The sequence below is a fragment of the Xiphophorus maculatus genome, chromosome 8 (assembly GCF_002775205.1).
Source record: "Xiphophorus maculatus strain JP 163 A chromosome 8, X_maculatus-5.0-male, whole genome shotgun sequence".
Classification (NCBI taxonomy): domain Eukaryota; kingdom Metazoa; phylum Chordata; class Actinopteri; order Cyprinodontiformes; family Poeciliidae; genus Xiphophorus; species Xiphophorus maculatus.
In genome coordinates, this window is record NC_036450.1 from 24,385,541 (window position 1) to 24,410,556 (window position 25,016).

Sequence of the window (25,016 nt, forward strand, 5' to 3'; positions counted from 1 at the left end):
AAGAGAGGAAGGATGTGGAAAGGATGGAGGAGCACATTGTTAGGACAAGTCGCGATGGAGGAAGAGAAGGATGGAGAGATTCAACACGATCTGTCCATTTAAACATTTTACTTCATCTAAATTATTTAGACCTACTAGAAGCTGACTAGACGACACCGCCTTGTTACTGGGCTGGTTTTGTCGAATTGCTGTGTTTGCTTCAAAATTGATGGCTTTGAGCGAGCCAGTTGCATCAATCTGGAGCTCTGACGTCGCAAGCTCGGGTTCCTGATGACTAAGAGAGGGGGCCTTGGGAGGGGGGTGTGGCAGGATGGGGCACATGAGCACACACACACACACACACACACACACACGTGGGGCACATGACGGATTCACATGAGCAGAAAAATCTAAAAATAAACCTCTGCGTCAGGCTGGAGATCAACAGAAACATGAAGCAGAGTAAAAATAAACGCAGTCCAAGGACACTTCATAAGTGTTGTCACTGATCCAAACGCTGATTTTTAAGGTTTTTTCTTATTTATCCAAAGAAAGAGCAGAGGAAGGAAGCAAGGAAGGACTGATGTACGGATGGATAGATGGATGGATACTTTTAGCAGATAACAGGAAGGCTGAATGGTTCTGGGGGAAAACGAATGCAGAATGCTTCTTATACTTTAACCCATAAACAGAAATCATAGAGGATGTGGAACAGCATTAAACTTAAACAGAGATCAAAATTCAGCTAAAATTCAAATTGTTGAATTTCCAATTGAGAGGCCAAGACCTAAACGTTACAGCTGATGTCGATGAGGCAAAACCTTTTTAAAATATAATTATATATACAAAAAAATATATAATTATGAAGCTTTTTATCAGTGATTTTAGTGAACATTTTCTGTGTACTTTCTTCCACTCTGGTTGAAGTGGCTGTTTTTAAACAGAAAAACATAATTAAAATGCTTTTTTTGACTAACTTTAACAGGTCTGGATGACCTAATATAGTCAGTGCTACAAAACTAAAGAAATGTAACTTGGACATGAACTTATCGAGACACACACATGTGAAAGGTGCCTATAATTTCAGTCGGTTTCAGTGACAACACAGACTGGCAGTTAATAAAAATAAATGTAAAGGTAGGAGAGCTACGCTTTATTATACTTCATTGCTTTTATAATCACATAATAGTGTACTCTAGCTTATTTTATAGCATATTTTCAAGATGGATAATCTCCCCGGAGACCTACAGCTACAGCTGGGGCTGCTTTATAAAACATTTGGCATTAGTAGAGCTAATAAAGGTTTGTTTTTTTGTATTTTTAAGTTTGGTTGCATCACATTAGCTGAATTCTTGGCATAATATGAGTTAGCTTGAAAATCCAGATACGTTTTTCATCGGCAGTTTAGACCCTGGAGGTAAATTTAACAGCTCCAGCATAATGAACTCGCAGGCATGGGGTCACCGACAGAGGCAGGAAAAAACATCAGCTATGCTGGGAACTCACATTTCCTTGCAGAGGATGCCGATCCGCAGGCTCTCGGCGCCGCTGCGCTCCTTCGACAGGCTCAGCTCCTCCTGGTATTTGGAGTTCTGATGTTTCAAAGTGTCGAGCTGAAGAGGAGACCAAAGTAGAGAGAATTCGTTAACTTCGGAGGCATCATCCCCGCTGACTTAGATTGCTTTCTATGGTGGGAAGGGCATGATGCAACTATTACACTTATGGGGCAAAGAAGGTTTCTACGACTGTTAATGCCGCTGTGAAAGTAATGGACCGCCTCTCCTGCTTAGAGAGGAAAGAGCAGCAAGTTAGTGCGAAGCAAGCACATTTTTCCAGTGTTGGCACACTTTTCCCACTGAATTCACGCACTTTAAGAATTTTCAAGGTAAGTTTTCAAACTTTTCAGCACCTCACTTTGGAGAAATAAACACAAATGAGCTAAACATGAGTTTCAGTTAACTATTTATGATATTTATTACTGTCATCAATAATGTCTTCAAAGGTATTTGACATTCAACAGCAGGGAAAAACTAAAATATATCAAAAGTTTATGTTTTGAAGTGACAAAAAAATCCCCCAATTTAAATAAGGTTTAACTTATAAAATACAAGCCAACCTTTATTTCAGCTATTAAGTTATTAGGGACAATAAATATTAATCACATTGAAACAATCCCAACTGTGTTAAGATAAACGGCCTTTGTGATCAAATTAAACACAATATAAAAAGAAAGTTACAAAAAAATCTAGCAGAGATCTGGATGCAGTGATGAACTCTGACCTGAACCTTCAGAGCCACATAAAGATGGCTACAAACACAACCTTCTATCACCTGAAGAACATCTCCGATATTAAAGGACTAATGTCCCAGCAAGAGAAAATCATCCATGTGTTTATCTTTAGTCACACTGATTACTGTAACAGTGTCTTCACAGGTCGGCCTAAAAAAAAGAAATCAATCCTCCAGCTGCAGCTGATCCAGAACGCTGCTGCTGCTGATGCTCTGACTAAAACCAGGAAGATAGAGAACATCACCCCAGTCCTAAAGTCCTAATGTTGCTGAACCTATAATGACTTCAGAACTGATACTCAGATGCTCTTCAGACACTCTGACTGAGCTTTAGACATTTTACACACAAAAAAATTGCAAAAAACTAAAAGTGTTGAGCTGGTTAGTTGCAGCTGCGACTTCATCGAAAAGGTGATTTTTACAAAGTATAAACGACGAGGGTGAAAACGGTTTTCATTCGCATTTTCCAAAACGTTTGTAAAGCCTTTATGCTTTATTTTATTTGAATCTTGCAGCATTTTTGTGTTTGCTCGCCAGTGAAAGTGAGTTGAAACAACGTGGAAATAAAAATAAAAGCACCAGCAATATCCTCTCTTGATAAACTTTTTTTTTTCTAAAGGAAAACGTTCTGCTTCTCGACTGAGGCTCCAAACACATTAGGAATCACTCCTGACGAGACACGTGCGGCGCAGCATCATCCACAGCGCTACGAGGGCATCAATAATTAATTAAAAGCTTTAAAAATCAATGCTTCAGTTGTACAAAAAAATAACAAATACAGTATGAAGAAGCCAACACGCCAGACCTCTACTGTATGTTGCACTTCATCACATCATGAAGTGTGACATCAACTGTGCAGGGGGAGTTTCACGCTGCTCATTGCTTCAGTGTTCATCTCCACATTCAACCTGACATCTGCTCAACACGCCGAGCTCCTGAACATAAATGATTGCATGCAAACTTAGGGACAAGTATGCAGTAAAAAAGCAATCAGAGTTTGTGTTTGAAAATGAGGAGTTTGAGGCAACAACGACTCGTCCTACCTGGTAATGATTTGAGTAGATGTTGCTGGAGAAGCCCTGATGCAGAGCAGCAATGTCCATACCTGCTGGATTTTTAAAATGTTTTTTTTTTCCCTAGGCAAGTCCGCCTGCTAAGCAGCGGCTTGTTTTTTGTCGCCGGGTCGCCTCCGCTCTTGTTCTGCCCGTTTCACGCGCCAGCGAACAGAAGCTGAGCATCAACAAAGCATCGGTTCTCGTCTCCCCGCCGAGCGCGGCTGCAGGAGGGAAACAGAGAGAGCGTGTTGCCTGCTCTGCCTCTCTCTCTCTCAGGGTCGGGTCAAACAAGCAGATCACTTACATAATGTAAGCCTGCAGAAGCTCCTCCCACTTCTCATCCCTGCCTCCTGGCAGCTCACTTTTAGATGCTCTTATAGTATGTACACACACACTTCTTCACAAACCTTTGCTTACCATTCACAGGGCATCGTAGCACCTATTGTCTCCATTTTCCGTGTACTCCTCTGTTTTCAATAACGACATGAAAAAATCTAACAAATTTATTTGTTTAATTAAAATATTGCACGCTTCCTTTATTGCTGAGCAAGTAAAATTTATTATTTATAATAATAACATCATGTTTTGTAATATTAGTCATTATTTTTTTAAATAAATTGTATGCTTTTGGTCTGCCAAAATGTTTGACCTGATAATTTTTGCCCATGTCCCAAAAAGTTTGGACACCCTTGCATAAGGAAATTGCATAAGTGGTGGCGGTGGTATCATGCTGTGGGACTGGTTTTGTTGCAATTTCTACAGGTCCAGTAAACTTAATGGGTGAAAAAAATTAATAAAAAAATTCAAGACTACCTCCACTTTCTTCCACTTCACCTCAGATCTACGGCTAACTGGACCAATTGAGTTTTTCTGCAGAATCCCAAACACATCACAGCTTATTTAAGAATTGACAAAACAGGAACTCTAGGAACAGTAGAAACCTGGAGCCTGATACGAACTAAAAAAACAGCTTCGTTTGTCCTAAACTGACAATTCCTTCAAAAATAAACCAGCTTATCGGTTTAGGGGAAACGTTATTCATCTGATGGATCCTTCTCAGTCCAACATGACAGGTCAACCTCAAGTCAGCTGCCATTAACTACAGCAGTGTTCTGCCCAGCACCACAACCCACACACACACACAGTGACATGTGCAGGATTACATCACAGCCTCATCAGGGTAGAGCAGAGCGAAGAGGCAGCTGTAGAAGCATCCCTGCTGAATAATTGCTCAGCAACTCACGCTTTTAGTTTCCCCTTCATAACTTCAAAGTTTCTGCTCTCCCATGCAGCGCAATCAAAACACTTCCATTTTAATCTTCTGCTTTGCCTCTCTGATTCCTCTATGGATGGAGGGGGGGGGAGGGGGGGAGATTTCCCCTCTTTTGTCATTTCATTTCCTGATCTACAACCTCGACAGATCTGTCGAGGTTGTTTCCAATTTTTGTTTTGTCTCATTTCAATGTTTCAGATTGTCAAATAAATCGGAATATCACCCAAAATCCTTAAAATGGTGGCTTTATTCTTTGGTTCACTGCATACAGCCATTTAGAGAAAAAAAACCTCTAAATGATAAGTGATTGTCCCACCCTTGGTGGCAACAACTACCATCAACTACCAAACCGTCTTTCAGTTCGCTGTGGCAAATTTTGGACCACAGAATTAACTTAATCAGCCACACTGGATTTTCTGTCACATGCCATCAACTTATAAAGCATCAACTTATAAACCTCTGACAACAGAAGTGAGTAGACCCCTTCGTGAAAATGTTCAAATTGTGCCTAAAACATATATTAAAGATCTGCATCTGTTGCATCAACCTTGCAAACCACTCAAGTCTTTTTGTTCTGTCTGCTCTGCATCTCCAGAACCAGAACCAAACACAGAGAAGCAGCGTTCAGCTTCTATGCACCACAAATCTGGAAGAAAGTTTCAGAAAACTGCAAAAACACAGAGTTCCTTTAAATCAGGGATAAGACCCACGTTTGGAGCTGCCTTTAGTTAATAATATGTGGATACACATTAAAATATCAACATTTTGATCATTTTGATGGCGGCATTTGACAAAATGTAAAGTTTTGCCTGTTTCATAATTAGTAATTGTATTATGCTTTTATGGTGTAAAGCACAATGAACCGGCTTGTTGCTGAAATGAGCTGATCACAGACAGTGTTTGACAGCGGCTATCCGCGTCTGTTTTCAGCTCTCCTATTCTGCAGAAAAGTAATTTGTGTCTCTGGTTGATTCTTTGCAGGTTAGGACCTAAAATAAACCTATCAAATGTGTAATACTAACATCCCGAAAAACGACTCCAACTCTCATATTTGGTTATTAGGGTCAAATATTAAAAGATATTCCATATATATTGGTGAAAGATATTCACCAATATATTTGGTCAGTGGGAAAACTCTTATTTAAAATAGTCTTGAAATTAAACATGTAAAGTGAGTTGTTATGAATGGCTTAGCAAAGAGTGAATATGAATGCCCAGTAAGAAAGCTAGAGGGCGCCAGAGAGCTGCAGACAGACTGAGCAGCAGTACTCGGTTAAAATAAAAAATAATGATGATGATGATGATGATGAAAAAGGATGATAAAAATGTAAAGACAGAGATAGCAGAGGGAGTCAGCGGAGGCTGCAGGGTTTCATTCATGGTTAATTAAATGCGAAGGCAGCGGCTGACTTTCCCCCAACAAGAGCAGCTTGTGTAGTGATGCAGTCAGCGTGAATGTACAACAGAAACCCTGCAGGCTGCAGATGCTGAGCTCATGCATGTACATGTGCAAAACCTTTCAGAGGGCCGTGGAACACACTAAGTAAAACACATGCAGACAAGCGGAAAAGGTCTCACTTGAAAATGTTGCAGTTACAATGAAAAAAACAGCTCAGCAGGGGAAGGATGGTGGGGATTTAAAGTGAGCTGTGATTGGCTGAGCTGTTTTAAAGTCGCACAAAACTTCAAAGTCCAACACCTAAAGCCAACTTCGCTTTACCAATTTCCACGATCATCAGTCTACTGCTCTCAGGTTTGTTGACTAACATTAACTCCACTCAGTTCAGTGTGTTATGTTAGCATTTACACTAAAATCAGCTAAAATGCTTAGTTCTGATAAGCATTGCTAAAGTTATCATAAAGGCTATCATTAGAGTTGTAGTAACATATTTCACTCAGCATGCAAAAAGCATTAAACACAAAAAATATTAGCTAAAATCCTCAGTTTTGATAAAATGCTAACTCTAGCATAAAGGCTATCACTAGCATGGAGACCAACAGTAACATGCTTTATTCAGCATGCAAAAAGCATTAAAAACGCAACCAAAATTAGCCAAAATGCTAACGTTAGCATAAATGTCATTTTTAGTTGCCAACAGTAGGACGTTAGCAGAGCCAACAATGACTTACTCCATGTTTTATTTTAAAAAGGTATTTATCTATCACCTGCAAAAATCAGATATTGACAAGTTGTTCTTGATGAAGAACAGGGATTGTTTTCTCCTGTCAGAGTGATGCACCATCATTGTGTAGCACATGGGTGTGAAAGGAAATGAGGAGGAATAAAGAAAACAAAGACCTGCCTGCAGCATTTCTCCATCAGCCTCTCCTTACCTGCGACTCCAGAGCTTTCTTCTCTATAGTCATCTGCACTAAGGACACGTTCGTTCTGTCCAGCTTCTCCGTAGTCTGCAACACATAATGAGGAAACTTTAAAGAATCCACACCCGACTACAACGACAATGTTCAATGTGTTCTATTGGGACTTTATGCAATAATCAGCCAACAAATTGTGCAAAATTGTGAAAGAGAAGAATAATTATACAACGTGGTTTGAATTTGTTTCCAGAACTTCAAAGAACCACTTTTTTTCCCCTGCAGTTACAGAACTACATATCTGGACACTGAAAGTTCTCCCCATTGTTCTTTGTAAAATTTCTCAATCTCATGCAAATTCAATGGAGAGCATAAGTATATATATTTTTAAGAATTGCCACATCAGAAGCATGTATCATTTTCCTTCTATTTCCTAATTATGATTACTTTATGTTGGTCCAAACCATAAAAATCCCAACAAAACACAATGCAATGGTAGCGCGACATGTGGAAAAATGTAAGGCACTGTAAATACCGTGAAACATAGAGGATAAAATCTTCCTTTAAAAATGATTGATATGATTTCAAAACATTTTTTACCCAGACTGTATTTTTTTATAACAATCCAAAGAGAAGTCTACCTGCATGCATGTCTGCACTTCTACAACTGTTTTTAGTTGTTTACTTTTAAAAAAAAAACCTCAAGTCTATAATTATTTTCTAATTATAGAAAAATAATTACATGATTATATTGATGAAACCATAGTTAGTTAATGTATGATGCTTAACCAATGAAAAAAACAGAAAAAAGCCACTCAGTTCTTAAATCATCACTCACCAGAGCATATGTGTGTTTTTAATACACACTGAAAAAAACTATAGAGTGCTCATGTAAATAAGTATAAAAGTGCTTATCTGCACAGCACACAGACAAGTCCCCACATTTGCATCCTTGTGAAGACAACACTACTTCTTCTTGGGCTTTACAGTAAAATCATATGTGGCAGCCGTCATAAAATATACATAAAATATTGAAAAGAACCTGCGCAGCACAGACGACTAGACAAAGCAGAATTTGAATATGGAGGCTGAATTCGATTCCTCACGTATGTAAATCTCCGTTCTGCTCTTTGGGTTTTGGTCTTCACCAACAGAAATATATCTGACTTTTAAAAACGCTTCCCCACTTCCACCTGTGGTTGTTTTAACATGTATGTGCTGACCTGCAGAAACAAAGTCATGTAAACTCCAGAAAGATGTTTGTGCATCTTGGATCAAGACTTGAACAGGGATTTTGCTTCAGGAAAAAAAATATACGAGCTCAACACATTAAAAGTACAACAAGCTACAAAACGTAAAGCCTCGGTCTTGTTCTGATTAAGGGACAGAGCAGCAGACATTATTTCACTTCATCATCCAATTGGAATGAGTTTCACAAAGCGAGAGCCGCAGTATAAAAGCTCTGGCTTTAGGGAAGAAGAACGCCTCACTCTTTAATGCAACATTTTCTGTGTAGAAACCATAGAAGCAGAAACTTCACGTTTGCATGGCAACGGCAGCTCAGAGCCTCCACTTTCAGCTTGAACTGCTTTTGTTTATCGACTCTTTCTCTCTCTGCACCTGCAGCAAGAATGTCTCCCATCTGCAGAAAGCCATAATAAAAGTCAAGATATAAATAGTAAATGAACCGAACAAGAGTGCTCTGATAGTTTAGAGTTTATGGTGACGGAAACGCTCGCTGCAGCTGATCTGAGTCTCTGTGCAGAAACGTTCGAGGCAAACGCAAATTCTCTCCTCTTCATTCTGGTCTTTAGATGTCGTGGAATACAGAACAAGTTTTGCTTTTAGGACCTTTTTACGGCAATTGGTTTCATCTGACCTTTTCGACCTGAAATCGGCATAAAAAGATGTCAAGTGATTGGATGATTAGGTTCCTTCTGTCACATGTTGGTATATTGCTTTGACTGTGACGTGACGCAAACTGAACTGAAATGTGTTGAATTACAAATGTATTTGATAACTCTGCACCAGTAAAGAAAGAGAAACTGACAAAAACAATATGTTGACTATCTTGGTCAAACTTGTGAAAATAAACTGGATCAAACCTTCTTTGCAGTGGTTCAAAAAGTGCAATTAGTCATTTCAAATATGTCAAATAAATAATATAATTCTGAGCTACAAGCATAGAAGTAGACATGGATATGAGAACATGCCATTCAAGTCATGAATTGTACATTGTCTCTAGAGATGAAACACCACAACCAAAAAGGATATATTTTTTTAAAGTGGCTCATAAATTAGTAGCAAACAAATCAAACCCAGAAAAAAAAAATCACTTAAATTTTTTGTTTCTTTTAAATCCAGGATGCTGGGGGAAAGTAATTGATTTAATTTTCCCACCGAGTCCATGTGCGGTGCTACCTTTGTCAGCTGGGACTTCAGCTCCATTTCTCTGCTCTGGGTTTGGAAGTCCTTCTTTGACTGCTCCACGGTGTTCTCCAGCTCTGTCAGGGAACAAAATGCAGCGTCAAATGAGACAAAGAAGAAAATCAACAATCGCATACTACAACCAGCAGACAATACAAGTGGTATCTTTACCTTTCATGGTCTTTGCTATGGCCCTGTTCTCCTCCTCAGCAACCTCCAGCTTGCATCTCTGAAACGCAGAACCATCAGCAGTGATTACATGCTAATCACTTACACAGCAGCATTCCTGTACCTTGAGCTAAGCGGGGGAAATAATGACAAAAACAAGCGAGATTGTGGATAAAATACCTTTGTTAATGAGGCTACTTTCACAATGCCCACAAGCAAAACACCTTATGGTAATAAACGTAGGTCTGGGCAAAGATTCAGTTTTTCGACACACAAAAAAAAGGCAGTGCATTAACGTTTGCTTGCTAGCTAATCAAAGCAGACAAACTAGAGTCGTACTAAGTTTGTGGATCAGTTCTTATTTACTTCAACCATATATTCGACATGTTCTGGTTTCTAATAGATTTAAATGTCAAACAAAATGTTAAAGCTGACTAGAAGGTGCTCAGATGATTACAAAAGAGGGCTGCATATTTTAGGAAGCACCGAGAAGTCCAGCCCATGGTCTCAGAGCAGACACCATACATTTTACTTTTCCTCTTTCTGTTCTTTTTACTTTGCAAACTGTTTGTGTTTTTCTTCCACGGCTCAGTGGGGAGCACGCCTCATAATTGCTTGGTATGGAAACTGTTCAGCAGCAGCAGCTGTCGAGGGAATCCAGAGAACCATCCACATGGAGAGTCCAGTAAGACAAAAGGATTACTGAGAAATGGAGACCACAGCGTTGTTGAGCACTCCCATCTCCCCAATGTAATCCAGATTTTGGGATAAGAGAAGGAGAGGATTCAATAACACCAAAGAGGCTTAAAGGGGAAGTATTACGTGTCTTCCAGGCATAAAGTTCCATTTTATAGCACATTCAAGTAACTATGTTACCTTCAGTTGTTACAATAATTCTGTATATATCAAATATAACTTAAATAAATTTTACTTTGTAATGTAATGCCTTGAAATTGGGCCTCTGTTTCTTTAAAAACTCCTGCTCTTTCTGAAACTCTGTCTTCAGGAAGTCATCACAAAATGGCTCCTCTATTGACCCTTTAACAATGTTTTTACCAGCGTTGTACTGAGATGTAGCTCATATAATGAGCTCAACAGATGTGCATTTCCACCAGGTGTTTGCTAATTGCTACTGGCTAGTCTGAAGGAGCTGAGTAGGGGAATCACGGAGGAGGGGCGCTCTGTGAGGCAGAACCTTGGAGACGGGGTTAGGTCCACCCAGGCGTTTTGCACATCTGAATGGTAGCTATGGGAGATTAAAGGCTTTCTCAAACATGCATGAAAGAATCAAGGCAACACTCCAGGTTTGTTTTTGATGAGGAAATAACACCATAACATGATGTAAAGCTTAAAAAATTCTAATTTGCACGTCAACATGGACACGTCTGAGTTACATCTGGGAGACGCTGCTGTAAACTCCTTTTTATGAAAATAATCACACCTGTTTTCAATAATCATCAACATCTCCAGAGGTTCGTCACTACTTCTTCCTCTTCTTCTTACCAGACTGGACAGCTGCTGCTGTAAAGACGTCCTGTCTTGCAGCGCAGACTGAAGCTCCTTCTGTTTGCGCTCCAGGTCGACGCTCAGCTCACTGATCTGCTTCTCCTGGCACTTAACCTGGGTGTTGAGACTGCCAACCTGCAGCTGCGACAGAGACACGGCATCCTCCTTCTGCTGGGACGCCCGCAGTCTGAGCTTGAAGTCCGCCACCTCCCTCTCCAGCTCCATGATCCTGGAGCGCTCAGACACCGTGGCAACCTGCGTGGAGGTCGCACAGGACGCACCACTGAAGAGATTAAAAGCACTACTGCCTCTTGACTCAAATACGTCTAAATGCTCGAGTCTTTTTGGGTTTTGCTGTTTTGTCTTTTATTCTGGAACATCTATGAAATAAAGATTTCGGTGTAAAAGAGCAGTCCTCATTAAACCACAAGATTTAAAGCAGGAGACGATTAAAAACGTTCCAGTCTAAAAAGCTGAAAATCGGATCATGCCTTCATTAAAGCTGCAGGATGTAACTTTTATTAAAAAAGTATATTTTTACATATTCGTTCGTACGGCATGAGATAGGTAATCTGTGAAAAAAACTGAGCTCCTCTGATTTTACTTTAAAATATAACTTTCTGAAGTTTTAAAAATATACAAGATGAACAGTATCAAAGAAAACTTCACAAATACAAATCTGAGTTACTTGATTTTCAGAATGAACTGCCATCTTGATCAGACAACCAATCAGTAAGTAGCAACAGGTCAAAGGTTTCAAAGCATAAAAGATGTCGTCTACATTTGTCTTAAAGCCACCAAGTTCCACATAATTGTTTTGGAGATCTCCAGTGTCATTAGTGTCATTAGAAAAACTTGATCTGACCAGTAGCTGCATAGACACAAACTTCCATCAGGCATTTGCTAATTGCAGCCGGCTAGTCTGAAGGGGTTGAGTGGGAAAGTTTGGAAACTGCAGCTCTGAGGAGGGGCTGTGTCCATCCAGGCGTTTTGCACTGCTGAATGGTTGCCACGGGAGATTCAAGTATTTCTCAAACATGCATGAAAGAATTAGAGCAACACTCCAGATATGTCTTTGATGAGGGAATAACATCATAGCATCATATCAAGCTCAAAAAAGTCGATTTTCCATAACACTGCCCCTTTAAAGGTTCTGAATTGCAGGTTAAAAAAATATTTATTTTCCTATTTTTTTCTTTTTCATGTTCATATATACTTTTATTATTTATTTATTTTTGCATTGTTACATCAAAGCAATTTCCCTGCCTGTGAACTTGTTTACTGGAAATGGCAATAAAGTGATTCGGCTTCCTACTTTATCTTCTTTTATTGTAGCTCCTACAATGAATTCAGAATCAGTCAAAATTGTTATCAGCAGATCAAAGTTTCTTCAAAAGCTAGAGATCGGAAATCAGACAAAATTCTCACCGGTGCATCTCTCCGTACACACTCTAGCGCAGGGGTCTCAAACTCCAGTCCTCGAGGGCCGCAGACCTACAGTTTCTAGATGTGCCACAGGTACAAAACACTGGAATGAAATGGCTTAATGACCTCCTCCTTGTGTAGATTGGTTCTCCAGAGCCTTAATGACCTAATTATTCTATTCAGGTGTGGAGCAGCAGAGGCACATCTAAAAGTTGCAGGACTGCGGCCCTCGAGGACTGGAGTTTGAGACCCCTGCTCTAGCGCCTTCTTGTGAATTTGGTTCAAAATCAGATAATTATTTAACATAAAATAGAGATAATTAATCATTTGTGGAGGACCTAAGTTCTTATGTAGGATTTGCTGGCAAGAAGAAAATGCCACCAGCCAAATTTCTTGGCTGATCTTGCGAAGGTCATCTCCAAACAATATCAGTTTAGACTCATGCACACATGCATATTGTTCAGATAAACCTGGGTTATAAAGAGAAGCTACATGCAGATGAGTTGTTAATGTTTCTCTGCCACAGCGGTGGACAATATCCACAGGGCCTCGACGCTGCAGCTCTCCTAGCATACGCTGTGCATCATTAATAAACCCGGTGGGGAAAGGGCTGTGACTCAGCCCTGGTGTGGGACTGCAGCATTACCCTAGTGTCCTCTAAATCCCTCTGGAGTTTTTCAGCTTTGGTCTTTTCAAAGAGCAGGCTCTGCTCAAGCTCCTTTATGTGGGCATGCTCCAGCCTGGTCTGCGTCTGTTAGTAAGAGAGAGCAGGAAGAGAAGGAGAACAAAACACCAATGCAGCGCTGACATGCCAGCTTTGTGCGACACAGAGAAAAGTATGCTTTTAGGACAAAGAGCAGAAAGTACAAAAGAAGATTCTTTTGCAGCATTTTGGGTTTTCTGTTCTCGATTAGAGTCACTTATCTGCTCAATTTTATTTATTTATCCTGCATTCAGCATGGGAACCCAATTCAATAAGGCACTAATTTATCTCTAGTGTTAAACAAAAAGAATGCAAACAGCAACAAGCACAGCTGAGGATGAAGGCAAACAGGAGTGGTGAAAGCAAAAACTTCTATGAACAGGCATGAGGATGAACAGATGGCGGAAGGACGACAACATCAGTGAAACATGGCAGAGACATCTGAGAAGAAGAGTAACCCAACTCTGGGATGAATAAATAAAAGGGATGGTGAGTCTGAACAGGACTGAAAGGGCAGGATTCAAAGAGTGTAGGAAAAGGAGAAACTTCAGTCTTACTCTTTTTATTTTTTTTCTAAGGAAAGTGAAACCTCAGGTGGACATCCGTTAAAATAATGTTTAAAGCAGAGCTAAATGACACAGGCTTCTAAAAAACTCTGACATATTGTCCCACTCTGCCATGTGAAGAAGTACATTGTATACCTCGAGGTCTCCTTTGGTGATGCATGCCTCCTCTACACGAAACTGCAGGTCCTCCACTTTCCTGTTACAAATTACAATATTGTAAAACAAAAACAAAACAACACCAGGCAATCTGAATTATTAGATTAACAACCTTAAACTGAAACATCATTCCTATCTAAAATGTGTTTTAAGGGGTGACTGACATTCTCATCATTTTTTTGCTTGTTTAATTTACAATATGCTTTTTTTTGTGCCAATGTTCTCCTCAAACTCAGATTACATCGAAATAGAGACAATGAATTGTGACTGAGACGTTATACTAAATGTGGACTGAATTTTATTGAAGTTTTAATTTTTTTTTTTTTGTACAGTAAAACTTCCAAGGCTGACATTTCTCATTAAGTTGTATTTGTTACATAAACTAAAATGTGACTGAACGCTAAATTCAATCACTGGCTAACTGCAGCACAATTAGCAAGCTAAAGAGTTAAAACATTTCAATTACAGGATAACAAACACTGAGAAAAGACTTTGCTTTGATTAGTTTGGCAAACTGAATACTTGTTGTTGCTGCTGTGCATTTAACATCATCCATAAACAGCTGTAATAATGTGACGAAGAAGGAAGGACCCACCTCTTCTCCTCCTCTAGTTGGTTGAGTAGCTCCACCTTGTCTCGATCAGCGGCCTCCACCATAGAACGCAACTGATCCAGCTTGGCCTCCATCTCCAGTGCGTACTGTAAAATACACGATAAGCTGGGAGAATGCCAGATATTGAACAGAGCACACTGAGAAACCACAGACAGCACACAGTGTGAAAAAAAGCCAGCTGTGCTCGAGGAGGACTGGGACTCCTCAAGGTCGTGTATTCAGCCCACTGCTGTTCACCCGGTTAAAACATGACTGTAAATCCAAAAAAAGTTTGAAAAATCTGATTCTTACATGAATCACATGATGCCACAGTAGTGGGATTCATTCATTGTGATTTTAAATGAGTGTGTTGCGAGGAAGTCAAACACGAATCAGGTGCAGAGGCAGTGACCAGGTGCTTAATAACATGAGCAAAACAAAGGAAATGATCATCAAATTCTAGAGAATCGGTTTTCAGAGCTGCACTGGTTGGTGTCTACAGTTACAGCTAGATAAAAGATAATAACTTTAAAGGCAACCATTACTGGATTCTAAAATGCACAAGACAAACATGGCTTAGTCAGGACTGAAGAACATGGGGTTTTATATTTAAAACTGCTATAAAATGATGAGTACTTGTGGTTTACTTTGAGTTAATTAGAATTAGATACTGAGGACATTTTTATTTTAAACCAAAGAGTTTCATTTGAGGATTTTGACCGCTAAAATATTTATTCTAGTTTGCATTAAAGTAACCAATAATCTGGAGTTATGATGGCAATTAGTCTGGTATCCCTCTTTATCTATTTAGGGCTAAAGAGGGATGATTACATATGCACATCTCACAAAACGTTTGGGCTTACTTTTCCTTGTCTGTCACATAAAATCCCAGTACAATCCAATGAAGTTAGAGGTTTTTAGTATGAAAAAAATTAAGTCGCTAGAAAACTTTTACAAAGAACTGTGTATTACTTAAGATATTAAATGAAGTTGGATTAAGATATCCTTATTTTTACTGTCAGGTAAACAATATCAGTATTTATATTGGGATCAATATGTTTTTGTAATAAAATCTACAATTAATTTTCTTTAATATTTGTTCTTTAGTAAAAGTGCTCAGAATTTTTTTCCCAGACAGCCACCTTTGCTCCGTGCTCCCTCATTACATATCACACCTCAGGAAGTAAACATGGATGCTGCTTGTTTTTATAACCCCCCAGTTAAAGGCTGTATTACTAAGCATAGTAAACAGGCAAGAAAAGCATTGAAGCTATTTGTTTAAGTCATGCGTTTATTTTTCAGGTTTCTGAAAATTCTTTTGATCAAGTGCAGAGAGCTCACCTGATCCCGCCCTTTCCTCAGCATAGCCAGCTCCTGCACCACCTCTCCGGCGCGGCTGGTTGCCTTGGCGACCTCGCACCTCTCCAGGTCCCTCTCTGCCAGCAGCTGTTCAATGTGCTGCTGCTTCTCCTTCAGGGCCTCCTGCAGCGCCGTGGTGCTCGAAATCTTGCGAGCGTACCGCACAGATGTTTCTGTCAGCTGGAAGACAACCCAAACGCGCCTCGTTTTGTGAGTCGGTACACATTTGTAAAGCCAACTGAATAAAGTTTTTATTTATTTATGTATTATTTTTGGTAAATATTACAATTTAAAGTCATAAAGTGAAATAACTGTTGCACAGGCCCAATTAAAACCATTTCTCTGTGCAAGCTTTAACAAGAAACTGGTATCTATTAACGTTTTAGTTAGACAGATAACACCTTTACACCTTTTTTTTTATACCAGACATTTAAACTGCGTTCCATTTAACTTTCAGCTACGACACATGGTTAACATAAATTCTACATTACACTGCAAAAACATAAAAATCTTACAAAGTATTTTTGATCTAGTTTATAATGGAAGTATCTTAAGCTTGAAATAAGACAAAACTGACTTACAAGAAACTTTTCAGAAAAATATAGGAGCTTGTTTTAAGTCAATAATTCCTTAAAATTGATGAAAAAGTACCAGGCAGATTATTTATCTTATAATATGGGAAAAATGTCTTGTTATGAGAGAAATAATCTGCCAATGAAACTAGAACTTTTTCATCAATATTAAGAAATTACTGACTTAAGACAAGCTCTTATTTCTTGCTGAAATGTTACTTGTAAGTTAGTAAACTTACTTAGTAAATAAACTAAGACATTTGAACTGGAATCTAGACCAAAAACACTCAGTAAGATTTGGTGTTTTTGCAGCGTAGGTTTGTAATTCTGCTTTAATATCTGCGTGAATATTACCAGTCCCGCCCGGCTGGGTTTGCCGCTGATGGAGGAGGTTGCCGAGCTGAGGGAGCTGACGGAGGACGCGCTCGGACTCCTCTTGAAAGTGGAAGTCCTGAGGGAGTTCTTCGCCTTGGTGGGTGTGGTGCAGGGGAAGCCAATCCGTGTCACCTTATGGACGGGCGCAAACAGGCCATACCTGGACAAGCACTGAAAATACCTGGGAGGAAAACAAGTTGCGCCTAGCCGTCAGTTTGGCTACGCTGGATGAAGTTGTTGTGCGTCGCCTGATTTTCTTTTATGTTTTGTTTGTGGGTAGATAGAAGCAGACAGAAGCATTTTGTTGGCTGGTAAAGATGTGTGTGAAGTCTTTAAATGAATTGCAATTAAATGCATGTTAACTGACAGAATAAGCAAGATTATAAAAGACATTTGTTGTTTTTAATCTATTGTTCTTGACTTTATCCAACCACCAGATTAGTGCAAAGTGCTATTATATCGACAGAGTTTTCAAGTGTTTCAAGAAACCCTGATCATTCATGGAAGTTCTTTGAAAAAATCTCCTTCTGTAGAAATGTGGCTGCTGAAATTAGCGTTGGGGGCGTCTGTGCTGCTGCAAAATGTTTAGCACTGAGATGCTATTTTAGGCTTGAATAGTTTCGCTGATAGGCTAACTCCTTTTAGCACAACTCGAACATGACAGTAGTGTTTTCCAATGTCCAATCAGGTCGTATTTTTTAAGCAAAAATTAATTCTCAGTGGGCCAAGAGAAGCTGCTTAGTCATCCATTGTTGTTTGCATGTGTCACTTGTGCGTCAGACTTACAGGTGTACCAGAAATGCGTGAATAAAAAAAAAAAACCGCATTGATTTCATTTAAAATAACTACTTTAAAGTCCCGGTCGTACTTTAAATATAATTATATTTTAATGCAGCACTGGAAATGTAAGAAAACTATTTAAATACTGGGGTTAAAAGTTTTTACCAAATATATCTTTGCAGTTCTTTGGAGCTGAAAGCATTGCAGCAAATGATCTCCCGGCTCCATTACGGTAAAGAGAAGACAAGTCCAAAGAAAAGAAGTTTCATTGGATAAAATTCATTATAGGCCAGAATAAAAGCGATCAGCTCTATTTACTTATATGTATAAAGTAGTATCAAAATACTAAAATCAATGCACATATTTACATTAGAATTTATTTTTTCTAATTGCACTAATTTGCAAGAAAAAATATTTACAACATATGACTGTGCTAAAAGAAATTATTTTTCATTTTATAAAATCAAATGGACGACCTGTGCATCTGGGTCCTGTTTGTTTGTCTGTATGTTCTAAACTTTGAAAACTAAAAATAAAATACATATAAAATCAAATGGACTTTGCATACCTGCTCACTGAATGACTCATCAAACACACTAGTCGTAAGCAGAGACAGAGTTCCCATGCATCAGTCCTCCTCACCTGGTCCCAGCTACAGCTCCGTCATTCTTGCCCAGAGGTTCGTCCAGCTCCACGCCACACCACTCTCCCTTCGCGAAGTCTGTTTCTCCTAGAAACCGCACCACTCCCGCCTTTGTTCCACCAACCTGCGCACGGAAGTTGTAATAACTGAAGTTACTTTTAGAATGAAATTATACAAAAACAGATATCTTTGTGTCAGGATAGCTTAAGCAGTACGTGGAGAGGAACGTCCATGCTGTTTACGGTCAGGTAAACAGCATGACCTTTTATCTGTCATGTTTACATTAACAGCAAGATACCAAAGTATCTTTGGTATCTTTCTTACCAAAGATGCTTTCTTTGGTAAGAAAGATACTTTCTTACCAAAACGCGGTCTCCCAGCCTCAGCTCCTGTCTGATCTTCTTCAGGGAGTCGGGGTCAGACAGGTTGGACACAGACTCGGTGGAATTAACCGTACGGTTCAGGACACCACTGGCCTTTACACCGGTGACTGGAGCTGAAGGAGAGGAAATACTTTTCAGCGGCAAGACAAAGGAAAGTAATAGAGAAGGGATCTTATTAGCTACGTTTGGCTCTACATTTCCAGAAACTCTAAACATACAGCCATTACTAAAATGGAACAGTTTATGTCAAAGTTTATTCAAAGTCAAGTTTAAAATCCAATTAAGGGCAAGGCTGTGAAATGAATGTTCAAAGAAGCTTGTTGTAGTTGTAGCTTAACAAAATGTGGCAAAGAAAAACAAAAAAACACTCAGTCTGTTACCACTAGGGGCAGCGACAGCCGGTGTAGCCTTGCTTGTTGCGTGGGCTGCTTGTACCGGGCTGGCCTGCCCTCCGTTGGCCTCCTTCTCCGGCAGCGGCGTCCTGGATAGCTTGGAAGATCGTGTGAAAATGCCCCGCCCATTCTCACACTGGAAGTAGCGCACGCCCGCTACCGACCCGTCGTTCTTTCCGATTGACTCGTCCAGGACGATGCCCGCCCACTGTCCGGGAGCAAACTGCGTGCCTCCGACAAACTGAACGTAGCCGGGCTTGCTGCCGTTCACCCAGACCCTGTCGCCAATCTTAAAGTCCGTGTGGACATCTTGTGTTGGGGAGGTCACACCTGACAAGGACTTTTCAGGAGGAACTGGCTTTGAAGCTCCTGGAAGAAAATATTGAAGAAGGTTATAATTAAAACGGATGTTTTCCTCTTTTAAAGCACTTTGAATAAACTTGTTGCATCACAACTAAAGCTTCAAAATGTGGGTTTTTGGTTGATACCCAATCGCATTTGGCAGCAATGACCCAATAATAACGTCTCATGCAACCCCACGCAAACACTTTGTCTGCACCGATGAAGATTCACCCACCGCCTGATGCTTACATGTAGAAGTGTAACTGATGGCTTTTTGATTCATTTGACCAAGAAGTATCTAACTGCTTGGAGGCACTCGACAAGCATTAAAATATCATTTTCAGGTGAAATTTATTCCAATTAAATATGGGGGGAAAAAAACAAAAATAAGACACACAGTACAACAAGACTGTAACAGCAGGACAAAAAGTCATTTGATCATCTCTAAATGTCTTCCAAACTTGGTATTGTGCTAACATACTTCTGAGCCTTTATGGTTGGAGAATTATTTGATCAGCATCACTGATATTCTGAAAAGCTCTTACCAGATGACGGTGAGGTCCTAGTTGGTACTGCAGATGGACGGGCTATTTTACTGGGAGGCTTTAGCCCACTTGATTTGCCTGGTGTAGTGACGGGGCCCTGTTTGTCCATGGTTGGGGGACGTGATTAGGATGGGGGGACACGGCCTTCCCCCACCACCCCGGCCACCCTGTGTCTCAACGTGACTGAAGAAAGCTGGGAAAAACACACAAACCCGAGCATGAAAAGCAACCCAAAAAGTGAATATCAGCTTTCAATGCAACCCACTAAAAATAATAACAGCAGTAGCAAAAGTAATAATATCACTATAATCATATTTGAAGTGTAAGTTTTTAATGTGCAAGTTATGAATTAAGGTGAGCATGAATTTGGCCATTTAGCTAAAATACTATAAGGATGCAAATGACGATTATTTTAGTAATTGAATATTTTGACGTTTAATCGTATTTAAAAATGGCACTTTCTGCCATTTAACTACTAAAGCCTTTTTACACAATATTAGAAATAAATGTTGCAAATAAGCAAATCAAATGCATCTTTGAATAAGAAAACTAAAATTCTGCAATGCAGTCACATAGCTGATTATTTTTTGAATTAATAATTGGATACTAAAATGTGCGTAATAGAATTTTAATTTACAGAATTTGAACTAGATGAAGCTAAAACTATGCCACTTGACAAGTTCTGGGCAGAACATATTTACAGACAAAGAAGTTTCTACGTTGTAAAGGCAAAAATTTATATATTTTTTGTACAGTTTTGATTTAATTACTGTGTTGTTCTTTCAATAAATGGCCTTTTTTAAGAGTCTATGCACTCTAGTCAACAATGAATCAGTCACTGAACTAATCATCAACTAACTTAGTGTTTGATTGATCATAATTTATTGGATTAATTGTATCAGTCTTAAAATATTTACATTACTCTGCTAAAGTATCCGTACTTCTTGAAAGTTTTCATATATTTGTGAAGCAGAAGGAAATGCTATACATGGTTTTTAGCAACTTTACAAATAAAATTTTTAAATGTGTGCAAAATAATAATGAATAACAGTAATTTACAACATGAATAAAGAAAAAATAATTAAATAATGAATTATTTTATTCATGTTTACTGTGTTATTTTATTTTAAACGACTCCGATTAATTATTCTAATATCTATATGTTGAACAAGACTTTGGTTAAACTTGTTTGATGTAAAGTCTAATAAAAAAAGACTTAAATAAAGTTGGCATTGCAGTAACAGCTGCTTGTGTTTTGCCTCTACCAGGTTTTTACTTGCAGAGCGTTTTGCCTCTGTACATTTACTGAGATTAAATCACACACAGGTGAAGCCGCTTTACTAATTGGGTGACTTCTTCTAAAGGTAATCGCTTGCACTTGATTTTTTATCCGACTTTTACCTGAAAAGTCCTTAGAAAAAAATGAAGAAATTTACCTTCAACTTCATGCTTACTTCACTACTTTGGGTTGGCTGATTTTCAGACCTTTGCGGTTTAGTGTTGTCCGATATCCCAAAATTAAGGAAATCTGGGCCGATTCATCTGTGCGCCCCAAGTTATCCTTATATTTTACTTTACTGTCTAAACACGCTGCCCGATGAACATTGAGCAAATATCTTTATCTCGTCAATTTACCCTGAAGATGACATCAGAAGGTACATTTGCACATTTTCCGTATTAATGTTTTACTGTACCAGTTAAAAACCATTTCTGACAGTCATGTGCTACTTTTAGTGCGGTAAGCCAGATACGCTTTTGACTGTTCAACATCAAAAAGCTTTATTGAATTTATTTGTATTTATTGCTAACGGATAATAATAAAACCTCTTTTACTATCCTCTCTTCACAGAGCGATACATCATGCCAGTGTTTCGATGCCAGCTGCTACACAAACTAATGTACTGTAAGAAAAAACATCTATTTGCAATAACCAAGGTAATAACTGTGAGGTCCTACAGGGCTCGTGCCTGGTGGCCAGCTTGTTTTTTTTGGCTTTTTTCTTCTTTTTTTTTTTTGCATACAGTAGGTGGTGAACAGAAGCCTTACCACACAGATGACTCACGCTGGCTGAAACAACACACACTCTGTTTCACACACAAATGGATTCAGCATGGATTACATTTAAGTTCAAGGAAATTTTGAACCATTCGACACTTTTCCCACATTCAAGTGCTCTAAAGCCTTTAAGGAGAGATCGCAAGATATAAATGCCAAAGACATAATCATGCACGAATGGGAGTTTTAGTTTGCACAGCACTGTAGCAAGCTTATCTTTCAAGTGTGAAAATGTTTTACTTGGCTCACTTCTGAATCTTAGTCATTGTATTTTAATGCCCAGGGAGACGCGTCACTGATTGTTTTTATTTACATTTGTTCACACCTTGTCAGAAATCTTCCGCAAGCAACAGAAAAGTCTGAAAGGTATGAGCATTTCTTCCGTTAACTTCTTTACCAACTTTCGCTTCAGTGTGAAAGATCTGCCTATCTTTAGTTTTGTCATCAGAAAGTGAAATGAAACACCATTCAGTTAGCACCAGCAGACTGAAATGCTTAACTTCTCAGCTTCCAAAAGTTCTTGAATTGACCCGTCTTTAAGGTATAGTTTGGATTACATTTGCCTCTTGAAAAGCTGTCCAATTTTGTGGCAAATGTCTGAATTTGAGAGTGCATAAATATGTATGAGACATAATGAGACATGGTGGTGTCAGCATCATTGGGCAGTTGGGGCGCTTTTCTTCAGCAGCAGCAGGAAAGCCTAGTCAAAGTTTTTTTTGGCAATCTCAATGAAACTTAATACAGGGCAGTCCAGAAGTGGGAAGAAAGTCTGTATAGGTTGCAAAATGCATGCAGACTGGGGAAGATGTTCACCTTGCAAAAGTAAAACAACTGTAAACATACAGCAGGAGCTACAATAAAATGTTTCAGATGAATGCAGGCGTTGAACCAGGGGTGGGCAATCCTGGTCCTCGAGGGCCGGAGTCCTGCAACTCTTATATGTCTCCCTGGTCCAACACACTTGAATCCAATAGCTGAATCACCTCCTAAGTGCAGTCAGGTTCTCCAGAGTTCTGCTAATGACCTCATTATTTGACTCAGGTGTGTTGAAGTAGAGATGCATCTAAAAGTTGCAGGAGACCGGCCCTCCAGGCCTGGAGTTGCCCACCCCTGCACGGTTAGACTCTCTAAGAGAGCAGAGTTAGCAGATCTGTACGTAGCTGTGACTGCAAACTACAAGCAGAGTTGAACTGAATACCAAGGATACCACACATTTTTAGTTTAGTTTTGTTTCAATTTTTAAAACCAATGTATCCTTTCCATCCCATACCTTATTTATGCCCAACTTTTTGTTTATCACATAAAATCTCTTAAAAATGAAATATGATAAAGCTCACGTTGTGGTGTGAAGTCTGCATCCTTTTTATTTGGGTTTCTCAGTCACCCATTACATCGAACAAGTATCTTTGTGGGGGGGTTGCAGGAAGATGTACAGCTTTTTCATAGATTTATATAAATTTTAGCTATATTTATGCAGTACATTTTGTGAATGAGAATGACTGCGTCTTATTATGAGTGATACAACTGATTTTTGACTGAAGATGAACACCCAGTCCAGTCTGAAAGAAAGGACTGATTCAGTCACATCAACAAAACTATGTTGATGTGTTGGTGATGTACCATCACCAAGGCGGGTCTGTCTCCCCACCCAGCCAGCCGGCCGGCGCGGCCAGACCAAAAACAAGCATACCTGCAGCTGTCAAACATCAGCACGAGACTTCCAGGTCTCACACACCCACGCTCTTCTGTCCCCATCTTCACATTTTTACCCACAAACGAGAAGCATAAAGCGCCAGCCAGTGGACACATAACGAGGCTCGCCCCGCGTTGTTGTTGTTGGTTACATCTGGGCTGGGCTCTGTCTGTCATTAAAAGAGCTCCAGCGGGATAACTTTGATGCAAAGCGCTACATCACTTCCAATAAGCTCCCCACGTATTCACTGAAACAGGTTACCAGCGTACAGTGGTTTAAATAAGTCATTCGGCAGTTAACCCGCGGCGCAAACTGTAGCGCTGTTGTTATGTTTCTGTAGCTAAAGCCAGAATTCCAGCCTGCTGGAATGCCAAAGCTAGTGGCTAGCCTCAAATGAAGCGCCGACTACTAGTTAATGTGAGACAACTAACCGCCCGGTGATGGAGATGTTCCAAAAATTCAAGCAGACAGCGGTAGAAAAAGTCGCTCTGCAGACTTACTTGGTCTGTTTTTGTGAATTGAGTCTCTGTTAGGGCTGTGGAGGGAAGGTGCGGCGTACCTTGCACCGTTACATGTTTTCCCAGCGGCTCCCGTTTCCCTGCCCAGCCCCGACTGTCACAGTCTGACGTCACCCTGAGAGATGACGCTGCGTTTGAGGACGCACACAGAAAGCTCGGAGACCTCAGTTTCAGGCCATTTTCCGAGTAATGGATAAATAAATGACGAATGAAGGCGACGTGAAGCTACATTTTTAGTTTCCAGAATATAGCAACACCAACAGCAACACAGCTGCCACTCTGGAATAAATTTTGTTAAAGTAGAAAGAATTCGCTTCTGTCACTTCTGTTGTCATTCAGTTTTAGTCCACTCCACTTTTGTGTGTTTTGAAACAATCATGTACTTTACATAAAAGTCACATAACAGGGAGTTTTACTGTTATTTTGGAATTTTTAATATAAAATGCAAGTTTTGGAAACATATGACGTTACAGTCATGTCCTTTGGGAACACCATGTAGTTATTGGGAAAGGGACATAACCCAACTGTGAATGAATTAATGCTTTCTGGTGTATCCTGTGAAGTTTGTCTGACAGATGTTGGGAAAAAAAATAAAAATAAATAAGAGGTAAAACTTTGTTTCATAGGTATACACACTCTTAAATTAACTTTGAGTATTTTTTGATCGTACTTCAGCTTTCAGTCTTATGCCAGCAGTTTGTCAGCATCTCACATCTCGTCTTGGCAATAGTTTTCCAAATTTATCAGCTCTCCTGACCAAACCTTCCAGATTTTCTGTCAGACTCAGTTCTTGACTCCCGATAGCCTATTCCAAACTTTAATTTTCCTCTCTTTTGCACCTCTTTGATTCAAAATATGGTATAAAGTAACTGCATATCACATATGTGAAGAAAGATTTGATGGT

At 39.5% G+C, this 25,016-nt stretch overlaps 1 protein-coding gene across 3 annotated transcripts in view; it reads right to left on the reverse strand.

Annotated features, from left to right (window-relative positions):
• Nucleotides 1-24,199, reverse strand: part of LOC102231940 (CAP-Gly domain-containing linker protein 1-like) — a 37,269-nt gene extending 13,070 nt beyond the window's left edge. Inside the window, exons 1-15 of one of the 3 annotated variants that reach the window (XM_023338324.1) lie at nucleotides 24,154-24,199; nucleotides 19,847-20,039; nucleotides 18,948-19,328; nucleotides 18,547-18,680; nucleotides 18,184-18,308; nucleotides 16,741-16,942; nucleotides 15,797-15,994; nucleotides 14,459-14,562; nucleotides 13,843-13,903; nucleotides 13,085-13,189; nucleotides 11,011-11,268; nucleotides 9,511-9,568; nucleotides 9,334-9,416; nucleotides 6,931-7,005; nucleotides 1,486-1,592 (exon numbers count right to left, since the gene is read on the reverse strand). In XM_023338324.1, the coding sequence (XP_023194092.1) occupies nucleotides 1,486-1,592; nucleotides 6,931-7,005; nucleotides 9,334-9,416; nucleotides 9,511-9,568; nucleotides 11,011-11,268; nucleotides 13,085-13,189; nucleotides 13,843-13,903; nucleotides 14,459-14,562; nucleotides 15,797-15,994; nucleotides 16,741-16,942; nucleotides 18,184-18,308; nucleotides 18,547-18,680; nucleotides 18,948-19,328; nucleotides 19,847-19,955 (2,000 nt within the window). In that variant the 5' untranslated portion in view covers nucleotides 19,956-20,039; nucleotides 24,154-24,199. Of the gene's footprint in view, nucleotides 1-1,485; nucleotides 1,593-6,930; nucleotides 7,006-9,333; nucleotides 9,417-9,510; nucleotides 9,569-11,010; nucleotides 11,269-13,084; nucleotides 13,190-13,842; nucleotides 13,904-14,458; nucleotides 14,563-15,796; nucleotides 15,995-16,740; nucleotides 16,943-18,183; nucleotides 18,309-18,546; nucleotides 18,681-18,947; nucleotides 19,329-19,846; nucleotides 20,040-24,094 lie in introns of all 3 variants that reach the window. The other 2 variants (XM_014470030.2, XM_023338325.1) reach the window with 2 other exon arrangements.
• Nucleotides 24,200-25,016: the final 817 nt, after the last annotated feature.